The sequence below is a fragment of the Passer montanus genome, unplaced genomic scaffold (genome assembly GCF_014805655.1).
Source record: "Passer montanus isolate IOZ18808 unplaced genomic scaffold, ASM1480565v1 scaffold302, whole genome shotgun sequence".
In the NCBI taxonomy this organism is placed as follows: Eukaryota; Metazoa; Chordata; class Aves; order Passeriformes; family Passeridae; genus Passer; species Passer montanus.
The window spans coordinates 82,103-100,398 of NW_024367731.1; the positions used below are offsets into that span (position 1 = coordinate 82,103).

The 18,296-nt window shown below is 49.9% G+C and overlaps 2 protein-coding genes across 3 annotated transcripts in view; one reads left to right on the forward strand and one right to left on the reverse strand.

The window, feature by feature from the left end:
- LOC120504826 (interferon-induced very large GTPase 1-like) overlaps positions 1-2,647 on the forward strand; it is a 22,227-nt gene extending 19,580 nt beyond the window's left edge. The window contains 1 exon segment of the mRNA XM_039714692.1: positions 2-2,647. Within this exon segment, the coding sequence (XP_039570626.1) occupies positions 2-2,305 (2,304 nt within the window). The 3' untranslated portion in view covers positions 2,306-2,647.
- Positions 2,648-12,137: 9,490 nt separating this feature from the next.
- Positions 12,138-18,296, reverse strand: part of SELENOI (selenoprotein I) — a 30,083-nt gene continuing 23,924 nt past the window's right edge. The window contains exons 9-10 of one of the 2 annotated variants that reach the window (XM_039714693.1): positions 17,815-17,997; positions 12,138-16,164 (exon numbers count right to left, since the gene is read on the reverse strand). In XM_039714693.1, coding sequence (XP_039570627.1) covers positions 16,048-16,164; positions 17,815-17,997 — 300 coding nt within the window. In that variant the 3' untranslated portion in view covers positions 12,138-16,047. The remainder of the gene's footprint in view (positions 16,165-17,814; positions 17,998-18,296) is intronic. The other variant, XM_039714694.1, reaches the window with a different exon arrangement.

Sequence of the window (18,296 nt, forward strand, 5' to 3'; positions counted from 1 at the left end):
CTTTGATGTGAAGACCCACATTCACTACTTTGTTCACCTGTGGGAAGGAAGCCCCCCAATGGCACCACCCAACCCCACCTACAGCCAGAACGTCCAGCAACTCAAGAGCAAAATCTTCCAGGCAGCCAAGAATCAGTCTCAGTGCAGCATTTTGAGGTTCTCGAGTCTGAAAGATCGTATTGGTGACCTCTGGAATGCTTTGCTGAATGAAAACTTTGTTTTCAGCTTCAAGAATTCCCTGGAGATTGCTGTGTACAGGAAACTGGAAAGTGCCTTTAGTCAGTGGACCTGGAGGCTGAGGAGTCACATCTCAGATGTACAGATGAGATTAGAAAATAAAATTCGGAATGGGGACTTTCAGAGTGTCACCAGAGAACACCTTGAAGGTCTGGTGCGAGAGACAATTGATGCCATTGAGAAAGAAGTGGAAAAGTATTTCAGGGAAGACAGAGACCGTGAGACACTGGTCCAATGGAAATCAGGCACAGAGCTGAAGCTGAACGAACTAAAGGAGACTCTTCTTGATGAAACCAAAAAGAAATGTGAGAATCTTATTGAGCTACAGAAGGAGCAGAGGAAACTGGATGCAAGGAAGTTGCAATATGAAGATGAGCTCCTGAGAAGGAGTCGGGAGCTGGCTGTGAGTCTGAAGGGGAAAAGCCTCAGTGAGAGAGAACTGGAGGACAACTTTACTCTTGTCTGGAACAAGTGGATTGCTGAAGTCTCCCGTGATGCTCGTCCTCGGGAACAGGTGGATATTGATGTAGAAATTGAAGATGTCCTTCTTGAGCACTTTAAGGAGCCAGGTATCCATGCACAGATTATGTCATTTCCCAAAGGCAGAGGATTTTCCTTTGATCCAGAGAAACACATCATCAAGAAAAAGTATTTAGGCTATTTCTCAGATCCCAGGAGGCTTTCCAATGCTGATGTGATCAACTTTCAGCACATCACAGACAACATCATAGCGTGTGTGATAGCAAACATTGCTAAGAAAGAACAAGAGAAACGGGATTACAGTCGAAATTTTATTCATGAAATACTCAATGAAGTACAGAAAGGTGTGAACTCCGTCCCTAGCAAGGCAAAATGTAATTTTAACAGAGAGTATAGGAGAGATTTGTCTCTGTATCTGTGCAAAATAGCAGCAGAAAGGTTTAAAGCCATGCACGAAGCATTCCAAAAGGCAAATGACCCAGTTGTGTACCTGAGCAGCAAGAGAGAAGATTTCTTCCAATGTTTCCAGATTTCCTGCCAAGGAGCTACTTCGGTCACAACTTTTGCTGTTTTCCTTTGTGACAAGATTGAACCAGCTCTTTGCCATGCAGTCTATGAGAGGACGGCTAAAGACATTGCTGAGGACATGCAAGGCCAATTCCCAGATTTCCAGGGCAGCAGAGCCAATCTGGAAGTTTGCATCCTGAGATACCTGGCAGAACAGGAAAATTTTGAATATTTCAAGCAGTACCTTACATCTCCAAAACAATTTTTTGAGGCTTATATTGAGACACGAGTTAGGAATCACTGTTTAGATGGGAGTAGGAGGCTGGGGATGTTTTTAGATTCCTCCCTTAATCTTCTCTATCGAAACATCCAATCAGCTGTTTCTTCATCAACCCAAATTGTCAAAGACAGAAAAGACAGAGAAGACAAAGTCTCTCTTTGGCTGGATGGATTTTGCAGGGAACTGTCAGAGGTGATCAACTTGCCCAGAAGTGACCTGAAGGGCATTGAGCACCAGGAGGTCACAGACATTGAGTTCCTGAGCAGGGCCATGACAGAAGCTCTGGCTGCCCTGCGGGAAAGGCTCATGAAAGAATTGGCTGATGCTGACCTGAGCTCGTTTTCAAGGCAGCCTCACACCATCCTGGCAGAGCATTTTTCAGGGTGCTGGGAGCAGTGTCCATTTTGTGGGGCTGTCTGCACAAACACCATGTGGAATCATGATGGAGACCATCAGCTGGTCTTCCATCGCCCACAAGCTTTGAAGGGATGGAGGTGGTTTGGGACAGACCAGCTGGCCATTGATATTTGTTCCAGTGATGTTGCAAGTGATGGCTCATTCAGAGTTCGTGACAATGAAGAGATCCCCTACAAGAGATACCGGGATGCAGGACCCCCGTATTCCACTTGGAACATTCTTCCTGATTCCTCCATGCAGGCGTACTGGAAATGGTTTGTGTCTCATTTCAGGACACAGCTGGAAGCTCTGTACAATGGGAAATTTCAAGGTAGAGGAGAAATCCCTGAGATGTGGTGGAGAATTACTAAGCAGGAAGCACTGTCTGAGCTGGAGAAGCGTTAGGCCCTATCCTTGGGGAGGAAGAACCACAACAGTTATGCAGTTTAGGAGAACTTCGTACCAGGCTCTCCACAAATGCAGTTACAATGATGACATTCTCAAAACATGTTCACATAATGACATCTAACTTTTCTCAAGTTTGCTGAAATAAGGCAAGTTACTGTGGCCATTGCTCAGCAACGCCCCACTTCCTGAGAGAGCCAGATTTCTCTTGCCTTTTTGCCTGATCTTTTTAAAGCACCTTGTGAACCTAGAATCAGAAGTTCTAGGTTCATTAGCAATGGAATTTTGTGCTGAGTTTCAGTACCAGGGAGATCCACAATCAAATGTTAGTCCCCATCATCTGACAGATTTTACAAATCAAAATGTGAGACAAGAAATGCTAACTTAGAAATGCCATAGAATAAGACAGATACTGCTAAAAGAGAAATAGAGCTGGAAAAAAAGTTTTGAAAGGTGGCTTGCAAATAAGCTTAGATACTTTGGAGAAACAGAAATATAAAAAATATATTGTAAGAGAACCCATAAGGGGTAGTTTTAAATAATTTGCTTTAAGGCATCTGCAGCATAGTGTAGCAAAAAACTAGTAAGCCAGGAAAGACTTATAATGCTTTGTAATTAAGACATAGTCAGCTTCTAATTGTGATGGTGTGTATTGAAACACCTGTATTGTGTCACCTTTCATATGAGACTGAAAAATAGAATGAAAAGTTTTAAAAACGCCTCTCAGTTGCCCCATCTCTGGGTCAGAAAAGGACTGAAATCCAACACCCCAAAGGCAGTTTTCCTGCAGCAAGGAGCTGTCCTGCTCAGAGAAAGGGCTGCGGAACCTGAGGCCAGCTCCACACTGGGCTGCTCGGCTTTTGGGCATCATCCTTCCCTCCCTTCCCTCATTGCAGCCTCCTGGATCAACTGAGGCCATTCTCCCAGCAGGAGCTGCTGTGCCTCTGCTCTCAGGAAAGCAGTGACACGACCTCCCTGGGTCTCAGGCAGTGCTTTCACTCCCTGTCTCAGGGGTGCTGTGTCTCTGTCCAGGGCAGCCGCTCCTGCTCAGGAGCCTGGGGCTGCTGCCCTTCCCTGCAGCCCTCAGCCCCAGCAGGAGCTGCTCCTGCCCTTGGCCTGGCTGCTGAGCAAAAGCCTTTGGAATGCCCCACGTGGAGAATGCTGTCTGCCAGCACCCTCTGCAGCAGCCCTCGGGGCAGTGCTGGTGCTGCCCAGGCAGGCTGGTGGCACCGGGGCCGTGCTCTGGAGAAGGTGGCACCAGCTGGCTCTGTCCCAGGAGCTGTGGGGGCTTTGGCTGTGCAGGGGCTGCAACCCTGCTGGCAATGGGAGGGCTGAGCTCTCCTGGAGAGCTGCTGAAGGGCTGCTTCAGCCTCATCTGCTGCTAATAAAGGAGTTGATTTGGCCTGCTCTGTATCTCTGTGTTCAGCGCAGCCACAGGTGGGGGTGACTCGAGCTCTGTGTGCTATAGACAGGCAGGGGACAGGGGGTGGCACTGGGGGAGGGGGTGTGACACCGTAAGTTCTGCTCCATTCAGGGTCTCTGCTCCAGTGTTGTGTCTTAATACCGCGAGATGTTTGGGGGCGGAGTGCAGGACTCTGTCTGGGATGTGAGGGGCTGGTTTATGGCCGCTTTTTTTTGGCTCAGCGGTTGAGGATAGCGGTCATGAATGCTACAGACAGCATTTGGCTCTTGCAGGGACATTGCTACAGTTTAGCTTTCCTCCCTGAGTCTGCCTGCCTCCACTGCTCCAGCCCGCTGCTCCAGGGATCCTCCCACAGTTTAACCCATTTGCCCCATCTTAGGTGTGAAAAATACATATTATATGATTGGCTCTTCACAAGCATTAAAATGAATACTGTATGTGTTATGTTGGAAAGTTATATTATATTAACTTCTTTTAAGTAGTGCTGTATTAATCTCTTTTAAGTAGTGTAGTAAGTATAGTTTTTAAGCTATAGCATAACACCAAAATATAAACTATATGACATAAGATACTTTTTGCACTAACTCAGAAATTACAAAAGATAACAAAGAAATTCTTCACATTATCCTATCTAGATAAAAATAACAACAACAGACACCAAAATCCCAAGTGAAGAATTATTACCTTCTTATCGAGAAAACTCAAACTTCAAAAAACCAAGAAAGTGAATTTACAAGATGGGGCAGGGGGGGAGCTAAAATTAAACAAAAACACCTTAATTGAAAAGAAAGTTTAATTCATTTATAATATATATGAATATGCAATAAACTGTTACTTTTAAAGAGTAATTCTTTATTAGCAAAGTGCGCCTTTTAACAAAATACCAAACACCCAGATATCCGTAATTCTTTACTTTTTATTGTCTCTTACTGCCTTTTATTATCCTAATTTTTATTGTCTTAATTTTTATTGTCCTAATTTTTGTTGTCTTAATTTTTATTGCTATTTTCATCGCCAATAAACTTTTTAAATTTTAACAACTAGCGTTTTTCATATTAGGAAAGACAGGCACCCGCTGCCCACACCACACATGACCATCGCCCATATTTTCCCCTTGCCTGAGGTCCCACCACCACTTCCGGAGGTTTCCGAGCCCACTCCAAGCGCCCTTGAGGCTGCCAGGGCACCATTGTGGCCCCTCTGCCTTGCTGGGAGGCAGCAGCGCCCCCTGGAGCTGTGGAGGTGTCACTGCAGCCTTGACATGAGCCAACAGCGCTCCGTGCTGGTTGTGGGTGTAACTACACCAAAGGGAAATTGCTTGATGGGTGAGAAAAGGCTGGGTTTGGTTGTTGTTTTTTTGTTCCTGTTGTTGTTGTTGTTGTTTATTATCAATGACTTACAGAAGGGATGTGACTACAGTTGGGCTAAAAACAATTACTCAGATAAACATCAGCCTCAAAGGTTGTCAGATTTTGAAGAAGTAAACAGACATAGCTCAAAGTAGTCACCAATTTCTTCCTTACAAGCAATAGATAACATTCTAATCCAATGGAAAGTTGCCACGAAGTTTATTTTGTTTTTCTAACCTATCACCTTTCCTTAATTCTGCTGCACTGTGGATACTTTTATCCAATGGGCTACTATTACAAACCCACAGTTATACTTCTCTTTAAAACAGCTAAACTCTTAGCTTACTCTATACAACTACATTACTACACTCTAAAACCCTTCACCATCTGACCCAATACAGTTTCTCACTTACTTAAGGCACATTCTTACTTACAACTATAGAAACATAAGTTTATAATTTTTCTGTTTAATGTCTGTGTCCTTTTATTTTTACATCAAGCCAAGCTTCTTCCAAGGCTGCAAATCAAACCCTTCAGTATCTGTGGATGTTTCCATCTTTCCATTTCCTACAGCTGTTTTTGTTTTTCTTGTTATATCTATATCTATCTATATCATCTATATCTGTCTATATATCCCCTAGTAAAGAACATGTATTCCTTTTCCCATATCGTTGCCTAGAAACCCAAAAATTTCAACATTGTAATAATTTGGAGGGATGGGTTCATCTTTCCATTCCAGGAAGGTTCTCACCTTCCTTGGCAGACATCTCTCTGTTTAACCAGGAGACTCCCATCTTTCCAGCTTCAATACAACACTCTCCTATAGCTCAGGCTCAATAAAATCTTTCAGGCTTTCACCCCCACCGATAACACCATGGCATCTTTAAGTACTACACCACCATCCTTCTGCTGTACTGGATGATGGTGCTGTGAGAAATAAAATGACATACAATACGCTCTCCCATTTTCCTTCCCAGTGACAAAACATTAATTATAGTAAGGCATTATATATGAAAGTACCATTCTTAGGTTATTTTTCCTTATGCATAGATTGGCTACCAATGGTTGCAGTATTCAACCAATTGTTTTCTTGCCAAGGAATCTCCACTCACTCCCTTTCACCAGCATTTCAATATACAGCCCAAAGAGAAGCACTTTAGAATTCCCCTTCAACAGACTGACCTGATCCCATGATACAAAACTACAACAGTAAAATTTATCACTCACACACCACAGAGCTTTAAACAAGGCACCTGTGTAAGCTCTCTACACAACAACCAGCACAACTTTCAGCACCTTAGGAGTGAGACTACTGCAACCCACAATTAACAACATTAATTATAGTAAGGTATTATATATGAAAGTACCATTCTTTGGTTATTTTTCTTTATGCATAGATTGGCTACCAATGGTTGCAGTATTCAACCAATTGTTTTCTTGCCAAGGAATCTCCACTCACCCCCTTTCACCAGCATTTCAATATACAGCCCAAAGGGAAGCCCTTTATATTCCAGGATCTTCCTTGTATTTTGTTTGGTTTTTTTTTTATTTTTCCTTGATGTGTTCTTGGGGTTCTTTAGGGTCCCCTGGTGGTGTTCCATATGAGGTGGTTTTTTGCCCAGGTTATGTAAAGCCGCCAAAGGTATTTCTGAACCAAATGCATTGGGCTGGTTTGACTTGTTCCAGAGCTCTCAGCATTCCACCACTGTTACGTAACTTGCCATTAGCCCTGACTTCAACAGAAATTATTTAGAAGAAGATTGGACATAAGGAGGAAATTCTTCCTGGAAAGGGTGCTCAGGCCTTGACAGGGGTTGCCCAGGGAGGTTTGGAGTGCCCATCCCTGGAGGTGTCCTAGGAAGGACTGGACATGGGACTCAGCGCTCTGGGCTGGTGACAAGGTGGGAATTGGTCATGGTTTGGACTTGGGTCTCAGAAGTCTTTTCCAACCTAAGTAATTCTGTGATTCTGTATGTGCAGTGAAAGTGCCCTCATTTAGTTGTTGATACATTTGTAAAAACACTTTTTGTTACCTTTCCCAGCAGTGCTAAGACCTAGCTTATGCCTAATTTTCTCTCTGCATGACCTAAGAAGATCCTTGCACTTCTCCCGAGCTCCCTGCCCCTTCTTCCAAAATCCTGAGCTCCCCTGAGTTCCAAGCTCCCTGTTCAGCCAGGCTGGTCTCCTCCCCCTCTGGCTCATCTTTTGATGGGCAGCTCCTGTGCCTTTAAATTTTCCTTCTTAAAGCACATCCAGCCCTCCTGAACCCCTCTGAAGCGTTGCACTTCAACAGGTTCCTGAGAGTAACCTGCATTTTTGGGGTCTGGATTAAACTTGTTAAAAGGAGCTAAGAAAGAAAGGTGAGGGACAAGTCTTTGTTTGGAGATGCAACACCCATCCATGACTTTGAAGAGGATCCAGAAATGAGCCAGAAGTGTGGAGGGCACAAGGCTAAATAGGGGGGGAAAGGGGTGGATCTGATGGAGAAGGGCCAATGGGAACAGGGAAAAGTGGTGCAGGGGAGGGGCAGCAAACTAGAAGGACCAATGGGAGGATGGGGCGGAGCACTGCAGCAAACTGGGGCAAATAAGGATTGAGAAAGGGGAGAACATTCTAGGGGATATACGTAGATGGTAAACAGGGGGCTGGGTTGGGGTGGAAAAACTGGGAGAACCAATGAAACTTGAAGTATTAACCTGTCCCTGCAGAGGCCCATGGGAGGGAGGCTCTTCTCACCCTAACTTTGCGGAGTTTCTCCTCAATTTTTTCCTGCCCCTCAAGGACGCAAGTGTTGTAGCCTCGAGGTAGACTTTTGAGCCTCCACACTCCTCAATTATTAAAGATTATTTCTCAAGGGACTCTCTGAATTAGTATCCCAAACAAGACAAAGCCCATCCCCTGGAAGTTGAAGGTTTTGTTGAAGTCCCTCTTTATTTCATTGAGAATTGAAAATTTCAATCAATTCATGATCACTGTGCCCAGTGTGAAAAATGTGTATTTTATGATTGGCTTTTCACATATATTAAAATGAATATTATATGTGTTATGTTAGAAAGTTATGCTGTATCGAAATTTTCTTTACTAGCTTGTTAAATACAGTTTTAGGTTATAACATAATGTTAAAATAGAAACTATGCTATGTAACATACTATTTTAAAGAGAGGAATGAGGTACTCTCACTGAGATAGCAGCCACAGAACACCTGAATCCTTCAGAGAAAAAGAATTTATTGCTCCCTTATCAGAAGAAACGAACTTCTTCCTGCCTTGCTCAGCCCTGGAGATGCCGTTAGGATTCAGAGGAAGAAGCTGACACTGACCAGACAGAATCCTTTGTTTGAATGGAATTTATGCATCATGTATGAGATGTATGAATATGCAACAGGCTATTGCTTTTAAGGGTTAATCCTCTGTTGACAGGTGTCCTTTTTCAGGCTTATTTTGCCCAGAAAAAGGTACCCGGACTGTCTGTAACTCTTTGTTTTGATTGTCTCATATTGTCCTAATCGTAATTGTCCAAACCCTTATTACTCTAGTTTTATTACTATTTTTTGTAACCATTTTATTACTATTAAACTTCTAAAATTATAAAAACAAGTGATTGGCATTTTTCACAATGGGCTTCCCTTGATTCTTACCCACAGGCACTCCACCTTATCGAGTGTCCAAGGCCAGGCTGGACAGGGCTTGGAGCTCCCTGGGATGGTGGAAGTTGCCCCTGCCCATGCAGGGCTGAGATGAGATGAGCTTTCAGGTCCCTTTTCACTCCAGCCATTCTATCAATTGATGATTCAGTGACATTCAGGACGTGCAAACACAGGATCACCTTCCTGCCTCCCCCAGAGCTGCCAGCATCCCTGTCCAGGCAGGGCTGGAATCCATCCCTCACCTTCGGGTACCTCGATCCCCACAGCAGGATTCCTGCAGTGCTCCTGCAGCCCTGGGGCTGGCATCAGGGGGGTGGGAGCATTCCCGAGAGGGTGGGAGCTGTCCGGGGAGGGTGGGAGCATTCCCGGGAAGGTGGGAGCATTCCCGAGAGGCTGGGAGCAGCCCCGGGAAGGTGGAAACAGCCCTGGAAAGGTGGGAGAATTCCTGAGAGGGTGGGAGCAGCCCCGGGAAGGTGGCCTTCGCCTCCCGGGAAGGTGGAAACAGCCCTGGAAAGGTGGGAGCATTCCCGAGAGGGTGGGACTAGCCCCAGGAAGGTGGGAGCATTCCCGACAGGGTGGGAGAATTCCCGACAGGGTGGGAGCAGCCCTGGGAAAGTGGCCTTCGCCTCCCGGGAAGGTGGGAGCATTCCCGAGAGGGTGGGAGCAACCCAGGGAAGGTGAGAGCATTCCCGGGAAGGTGGAAACAGCCCCGGAAAGGTGGGAGCATTCCCGAGAAGGTGGGAACAGCCCCGGGAAGTGGGGAGCAGCCCCAGGAAAGTGGGAACAGCCCCGGAAAGGTGGCCTTCGCCTCCCGGGAAGGTGGGAGCAGCTCCGGGAAGGTGGGAGCATTCCCGAAAGGATGGGAGCATTCCTGAGAGGGTGGGAGCATCCCCGGGAAGGTGGGAGCATTCCCGAGAGGGTGGGAACAGCCCCGGGAAGGTGGTAACAACCCTGGGAAAGTGGGAGAAGCTCCGGGAAGGTGGGAGCATTCCCGAGAGGGTGGGAGCTGTCCGGGGAGGGTGGGAGCAGTCCCATGCAGGTGGGAACAGCCCCGGGAAGGTGGGAGCAACCCGGGGGAAGCTCCGGGAAGGTGGGAGCATTCCCGGGAAGGTGGGAACAGCCCCGGGAAGGTGGGAGCACCCCCGAGAAGGTGGGAGCATTCCCGGGAGAGTGGGAGCATCCCGACAGGGTGGGAACAGCCCCGGGAAGGGGGGAACAGCCCCGGAAAGGTGGCCTTCGCCTCCCGGGAAGGTGGGAGCAGCTCCGGGAAGGTGGGAGCATTCCCGGGAGAGTGGGAGCAGCCCCGGGAAGGTGGGAGAAGCTCCGGGAAGGTGGGAGCATTCCCGGGAAGGTGAGACCAGCCTCAGGAAGGTGGGAGCAGCCCGCGCCGCTGGCGCCCGGTGCGCTGCCGAAACCTATTGTCAGTCGCAATCCCTTAATTCCATTACACCTACCGCAGCAATCCGCTTAGGGGAAGCTGTGGAGAGGCTGAGGAAGGAGGAGGCATCGCTTAAATACACCTAGGCTTTATCCCGGGGGGGAAGAGCACGGCCCAAGGTACGGGAGAGGCTGCTCAGGGCTCTTGGGCTCTGCTCAGGGCTGGCTGAGTCGTTAAATTAGAAATATAGCTAGCAGAGATCATATAGTGTGATTAGAGTTTAACAAGAAAATCAGTCGGTATCAGGTGGGGATAACTGAAATAAAGTTGGGAGTGACAGGTGATATATGAAGTGTTCTAAGAGTGCAGGGGCATGAATACCATTGGCTTTTAAGAATGAGAGGAGGTTTGGAGTGTGAGCAGCAAGTCAAGGAGCCCTGCCAGCTTGACACGGGTGAAGAGTTTACTGTGAGGAAGACATCTTACTTCCTCCCCAGAAGCCAAACGACCCAATTAAAGAGGAAAACTGCGCAGCCATAATGGATATTCAGCTGATTATAATAAGAAGCATAAGGGTTATGTATTATGCATCCTTAGAAACGTCTTATATAAAACCTTTTCTGTATAAATAGAGAGCAGGAGTCTGCAACTCCTCACACGTGGCTTTGGAAAGGATTCCACGTGTGTCCGGTGCTGTAATAAATACAGTTTATTACGTCTTTTATTAATAATAATACTATTAATTAATAACTAATAATAATAGCATTTATCATATTTATTACTGTTTATTTATTACTTCTTTTAACTTTAATTAGTTGAGGAGTCATCTGTCCGTGCTTCACTGGCCACCCGCCTGCAGCCTCCTCCACTGCTCTTGGGACAGCGTCACCCACACCCTGTCACTGCTGTCACCTGGGTCACTCGTGCTGCTCCCCCACATCCTGCAGAGCTGCTGCAGGGCTGGAGCCCCTCTGCTCTGGAGCCAGGCTGGGAGAGCTGGGGGGGGCTCACCTGGAGAGGAGAAGGATCCAGGCAGAGCTCAGAGCCCCTGGCAGGGCCTGGAGGGGCTCCAGGAGAGCTGCAGAGGGGAAGCCAAACGACCCAATTAAAGAGGAAAACTGCGCAGCCATAATGGATATTCACCTGATTATAATAAGAAGCATAATGGTTATGTATTATGCATCCTTAGAAACGTCTTATATAAAACCTTTTCTGTATAAATAGAGAGCAGGAGTCTGCAACTCCTCACACGTGGCTTTGGAAAGGATTCCACATGTCTGGTGCTGTAATAAATACAGTTTATTACGTCTTTTATTAATAATAATACTATTAATTAATAACTAATAATAATAGCATTTATCATATTTATTACTGTTTATTTATTACTTCTTTTAACTTTAATTAGTTGAGGAGTCATCTGTCCGTGCTTCACTGGCCACCAGCCTGCAGCCTCCTCCACTGCTCTTGGGACAGCTTCACCCATGCCCTGTCACTGCTGTCACCTGTGTCATTCATGCTGCTCCCCCACATCCTGCAGAGCTGCTGCAGGGCTGGAGCCCCTCTGCTCTGGAGCCAGGCTGGGAGAGCTGGGGGGGCTCACCTGGAGAGGAGAAGGATCCAGGCAGAGCTCAGAGCCCCTGGCAGGGCCTGGAGGGGCTCCAGGAGAGCTGCAGAGGGACTGGGGACAAGGATGGAGGGACAGGAGCCAGGGAATGGCTCCCAGTGCCAGGGGGCAGGGCTGAGATTGGGAGATTGGCAATGAGGAATTGTTCCCTGGCAGGGTGGGCAGGGCTGGCACAGCTGTGGCTGCCCCTGGATCCCTGGCAGTGCCCAAGGCCAGGCTGGACAGGGCTTGGAGCACCCTGGGACAGTGGAAGGTGTCCCCAGCCATGGAATGAGATGCTCTTGAGCATCCCTCCCCACCCAAATCACTCTGGCACTTGCTGAATCCATCTCTGCCCACTGCCCTCCAGCCCATTCCCTGCTCCACCTTTTCCTCTTCACCACATTCAGCAGAAAGAAAAGACAAACACCAGTAAAAGGTGTGGAAAATTTTATTCTTTACTGAACTTTATTAGTTTTCTGTTTGGCTTAAACACAATAAATATTTCAGCAGTAGCATTGAACAGACTGGAATTCACACCCATTGCAGTACCTGAACCCCCAGACTCTGGACTCTGGGAAAGCCTTTGGGGCCCCCTGGGATCACAGCACCTCACTGTGGGCCACTGCCAGCACCAGTGTCCCCTCCAGCCCAGGGGACAGGAGCAGGGCCGTGTCCCTGCTGGCAGGGAGGGATGGGGACAGATTTTGAGGTCTCCAACCAGCTCTGACCAAACGGGCTCTGCAGGTGCTGCGGGCTGAGGCAATTGGCACCTTGAAGGGTGAGCAGGGAGTTACCCCAAGAACTTCTGCTCCTGGGGCAGGGATGGCCCAGCCACTTCCTTGGAGAACAGCCGGGGGCTTCTCCAGCCAGGTCTGGCCACATCTGGATGGGCCAGAGGATCTTTTCCACAAACAAGGAGGTCAGCATAGCTCCCACTGTCACCATGGAATCACTGGGGTTGGAAAAGCCCTCTGAGCCCACCTCTGAGCCATTCCCAGCACAACCAAGGCCAAAGTGCTGTTCCATGTCCCCAGGTGCCACATCCTCATAGCTTTTAAATCCCTCCAGGGATGGGGACTCCACCACAGCTGTGCCAGGGATGGACAGCCCTTTCCATGAAGGAATTGTTCCCAAAATCCACCCTGAGCCTCCCCCTGGCACAGCCTGAGGCCATTTCCCCTTGTCCTGTCCTTGTCCCACCAAGAGCAGCCTCTGTGTCACCTCAGCCACTGCTTTGACACAGCTCAGAGGTAGAGGTGGGCAAAACCAGGAGGAGCCAAGGCTGGTTTCCCAAAAGCATCCCTTCCATGGGGACTTTCCAGCTCTGTCAGAAGCAGGCATGGATGCTCTCAGGCAAGAGTTTAGGGCCCTCACTGGAGCTGAGATCCAACTCAGAGCTCTGACTCCCAGCTGCAGATCCTTGACAGGCCAGGAGGTGACACCTCTGTTTAAGGAGCTTAAAGATGTTCCCAGAGCCTCTGGAGCTCCCACTTCCAGCACGCTGCTCCTGGCTCTGGCAAAGCCTTGGGGCAGGGGGACATGAGGAGAGGCAGCTGCCAAACCCCACCATGACCAACCAGAGGCTCCAGGAGAGCTGGAGAGAGCCTGCAGGGACAGGACCCAGGGAATGGCTCCCAGTGCCAGAGGGCAGGGCTGGATGGGATCTTGGGAATGAGGAATTGTTTCCTGGCAGGTGGGCAGGGCTGGCACAGCTGGGGCTGCCCATGGATCCCTGGAAGGGTCCCAGGCTTGGAGCAACCTATCCCTAGAAGAAGAGACAACACAGATCAGCTGTGGGGCACCAGGCAGGAGGAGCTGAGGAGCCAGGACCTGCCCTCTCCATCCCCATGGGAAGGACAGAGCCCAACCAGTGACCACCAGCACGGAACGTCCCCCTCAGGGGCTGGTACCCAGGAGCACTTTTAATTCTGAACACCTGAACCCATGGTGGGCAACAGAAGGGTTGGTTCTCAGCTGCCACACAGGTTTTGGTCTCTTTGTTTCTATTCCCCTCTCAGAATCCAGAAATCACTGGATTTCTAAGAGCCAAAGGAGAAGCCCCCTCCCCAGCAGTTGCCTGGGCTCTACTCTGTCCCTGTCCCCACCAGGTACCAGCCAGCCCAAACCCAGCACTGATTTAAGGAGATTTTTTCTACTTTCAAGGTGCAATAAATTAAGGCACCAAAGAGCCAGAACTCCGCCAAGACAAAGCCTGTGCAGAGGAAGCAGTTCCAGTTTTGGAGAGGGATGTTCTTCCTACACACCAAGACTCAAGCTCAGACAACTCCTCCCAGCCTCAGCAGCATCCCAGTCCTCAGGGGCCAGTGATGCTCATGGGATGAGACAGGACAAGGCAAGTGCCAGGTTTGGGAGCCCAGAGTTCAGCTGGAAGCCTGAGGGAACAGCTCAGTTCTTCCCTGCTTGGGCAAACACAAAACTAGACAGAAAATCATCCAACATACACATTTTTCAGCGTTGCCAGCCCAGCTCTGCTATCTGAACAAGTCCCACAGGGAGCTGTGTCCCAGCTGAAGATTCGCTCCAATTCCTGTGCGAGCAGGATTTAAATTTATTTTATCTCCATAATTCTATTTCATTAAATAGCAGGAGTCAAAAACTCAGGTGCAGCCCAAGTAATTTGTCCATGGAGGGTTTCTTTTTTTTTTTTTTTTTGCTGTACAACATCAGTAAAATGGATTGGAGGAAGCTACTTTATTAAATAAACTCCAAAACCCATTGGACCCCTCTCCCAGCCCCGCCGCAGCCGTAGGGACACGTGAGATCCAGAGCCTCCCACGAGGGATGGCAGCCCTGGGAAGGGCCCAGTTTGCTCCTCACAGGCCAGGGGCTGACCAGGGGTGACCAAGACTGACGAAGGGCTGACCAGGGGCTGCCCAAGCAACCCCTGAACTCACGAGCTCAACCTCAGGGCTTCCAGTCTTGGCATGACAGTGATTCCAATTTCCAAAAGAAAAAGCATTAAATAGCAGTTACACGTTGAAGGCTTCCCAGAGCAGGAAGAGGCTTCCCCTGCAGAAGGAAATTGCTCTGACCGAGCTGTCAGGTGCCCCACGCTGCACAACAATCAGTGTCTGAAGGAATTTGTTCCCATGGTAGTTCCACCTGCACGATCGGCTGTGCTTGTTCTCTTCCGGATGCAGCCTTTCCAGAGCCTGGGTTTAAGCTACACTCTTCATTCAAGCACAGGTCTTCATTGAATCAAGCCAACAGGAAAGAAAATCAGCATTCGGTCTTCACCACCCCACTCAAAGTCAATTAAAAAAAAAAAACGAATTAAAAAATAAAATCAACGCAAACCCATCTTTGACAAGTGGACAGTAAACAAAGAGGTGCCTGGAGACACGCGGGTGCTAGGGACAAAGAGAGGGAGATCTGAAAGGTTCCCACCCCTGGGAGCATCCTGAAGGTGCACACATGACCAACAAGGGCCTTCAGGTGCTTCTCCCAGTGGTGGAATTGCAGTTGGGAAGGGCCAGGCTGTTCCTGGCTGTGGAAAAGGGGCTCAGGCAGCAGGAAAGGACCCAGGGAGCCAACCCATGACAGCAAATCCATGATGGCAGGAATGGGGAGAGCTTGGCTCTCTCGTCTCAGCCACCTTCCATGGCCCAGACCCCATTTCCAGACTGGGAACACACATGGACACACAGGAACATGCTGAGATGTGGTCCCAGGTACCACACAACATGCAGAAGCCACATTCCCACTCCTATGGGAAACTGAGCCCTGATTTTCCAAGCCTCCCATTAGGATTGAACTACAAGCTTTGAGTGTCTTGTCTTTTTTTTCCCCCTAAAAAAAAAAAAAAAAAAGACAACAAAGGTGCTAGCAAGTGTTTGCCCAAAAGCAGGAAGGCAGGACAGAATGTGGGAGAACTGTCACCATCTGCTCCCAAAGTACCAGCCCAGCATGGGGGCTGTCCAGACAGCAGCACTGGGGACAGCCAGGAACTATCCCCCACCACCAGGATGTCCCCCTGCCCTCGGAGGAATCAGCTGCGTTGGTTTTGGTGTCAGGCCAAGGTGCTTTGCTCAGGTAAAGCCTCTGCATCCCCAAGCAGCTTTCCCTGAGCAAGAGCCGGAGTCAGAGGCTTCTCTGGGAACATTCAGCTGGTCTAAGGTACAGTAACAGCGACCTGAAAGGCTCCTCCTCCTCCAGCTCCACCCAAAACCCGAAGCTTGCAGGGATGGAAGAGCAGCAGGAGCCGCCCCGGCCCGGCCCCGCCCCGGCTGCAGCGGATCCCGCGTGTCCTTGGCTCTGTCCAGAGGATACTTTGATCTGTGGTGATGGCTGAAGTATTTACAGGTATTTGCAGCAGGTATTTACAGTCCTTCTGCAGCCCGCAGGCCGATTTTCTCCTCCTCTGCTCCCAGTCAGTCCGGAGTGGGTTTCCGTAGGGAGAAGGGCCGGATGTTGAAGTGCCTGCTCAGCTGGCTCACCTGGGGACAGGCAGACATGGCACTGGGTTATCCTGGATCCTGGGGGGTTATCCCGGCTCCCAGGCACGAGCAGCAGAGCAGGCAGAGCCCCAGACCTGCTCCCTGTTCCCACCAAGCCCCTGCCAGCCACTCTTCCCACCCCATCCATGCCCACAACCCCTGTCCTGCCCAGCCCCATCCCTGTCCCAGGCACTGGTTCCACTGGGAACAGCCTTGCTCCCTTCCCAACCTTCCCAAACAACATCTGGGAGCAGGCTCACCCTCTGTTCTTCCCCTCCACAGGGGCAGGAGTTGGGAATGCTGAGCCCAGGCCTGCGGGATTTTACCCTCCTCCTTCATTATTCTGTTTAAATTCATTTTATCACCTCAGGTATCTACATAAAATATTCCCGAATCCATTCAAAGTGGGAGCTGGATAATTTACCTCCTGCAAAAGGAGGCTGAGCTTGACACAGTCGGGGCAGAGGCTTTAATCCTTATAATTCTTCCCAAATTCAGAGCAGTTTGGGATTATGCCCCAATCCCAAAGCCTTTAAAGGCTCAAAGTGAAGAGGAGCTGGCACAGATGGGCCCTTGGAAAGGCAGAGGGAGGGAAAGAGGGAGCAGAGCACTGGGAATCTCCCAGGAGGGGATGGGCAGGAGGATTACACCACCAGCTCAGCTCCATCTCCAGCTGTGATTCCAAGACCAAATTTATTTAAGCTTCTTAGTAATTCAAATCCTTCTTGCCCAGAAGCCTCATTACACTAATTGGAAAGACAAGGCAACTCCTTGGCTGTAATTACAGCTGGGACACGACTCCCAAGGCTCCGGGGTGGAACTGGGGCTCCCAGGGGAAGGGGCTTCCCAAGGAGGGTGTCCCCACTTCAGCTGGGACACGTGGCCCCCTGTCCTCCTTCCTCAGCAGCTTCCCAGTGGGACTCTGGGCTTCTCCAAGTTTGTTCTCTCTGTTAATCCCAACTCAGAGCATGAGGAGGAAACCAGTCCCTGGATCTGTGCACAGATGGACAGGAGGAAGGGAGGCCCTGGAGCTGCTGTGCTCCCACTTCCCCCAGCAGCAAAATCCCCACTCCAGCCTGCCTCTCCCAGCACCTTGGAGACCTCAGAGGGAGACTCAGAGCCCCTGACAGGGCCTGAAGGGGCTCCAGGAGAGCTTCAGAGGGACTGGGGACAACACCTGGAGGGACAGGAGCCAGGGAATGGCTCCCAGTGCCAGAGGGCAGGGCTGGATGGGAGATTTGGAATGAGGAATTGTTCCCTGTGAGGGTGGGGAGGGGCTGGGATGGAATTCCCAGAGCAGCTGGGGCTGCCCCTGGATCCCTGGCAGTGCCCAAGGCCAGGCTGGACACTGGGACACCCTGGGACAGTGGCAGTGTCCCTGCCATGGCAGGGGTGGCACTGGATGGGCTTTGAGGTTCCTCCCAACCCAAACTATTCCAGGATTTTGTGCTTGGTTTCCAACTCATCTGACCCACCCCAGGGGAAGGCCAGCCCCTGCCACATCCTGTGCAGTTCCTTTCAACCCCATGCAACCTTCCCAAGCCTCTCGCAAGGAATCCACCCCAAATCCCACAGAACCATTCCCAGTGACATTCCCAGCTTCACACCGAGCACTCCCAGCCACGGCCCCGCCCAGGAGGTGCCACCTACCACGACCACTCCGTAGTGGATGTGTGCCAGGGTGAGGAAGGCTGTCAGCAGGTACAGCAGGAGCGTTTCACTGCCTGGAGCCAGCCCAGACACCACCAGGAGCAGCACGGCCGCGATGGGCAGCAGCATCCAGTTGAGGGGCTGGCACCGTGTGCTGCTCATCTGGCACACGATCAGCTGGCACTGAGGGGACAGGGACAGAGCCTGAGCCTGCTGTGGGCTCTGGGAGCAACAGATGTTTGTCCCCAGGGCGGAGGGGATGGTCACTCGTGTGATCTGGCACATTGCCCCCCTTATGCTGGCACTGCTGGGGCACCTCCAGTGCTGGGGGCAGCTCGAGAGACCTGGAGGGGCTGGAGCCAGGGAAGGGAACAGAGCTGGGAAGGGAATGGAGCCCCAGCAGAGGCTGAGGGAGCTGGCAAGGGGCTCAGCCTGGAGAAAAGGAGGCTCAGGGGGGACCTTGTGGCTCTGCACAACTCCCT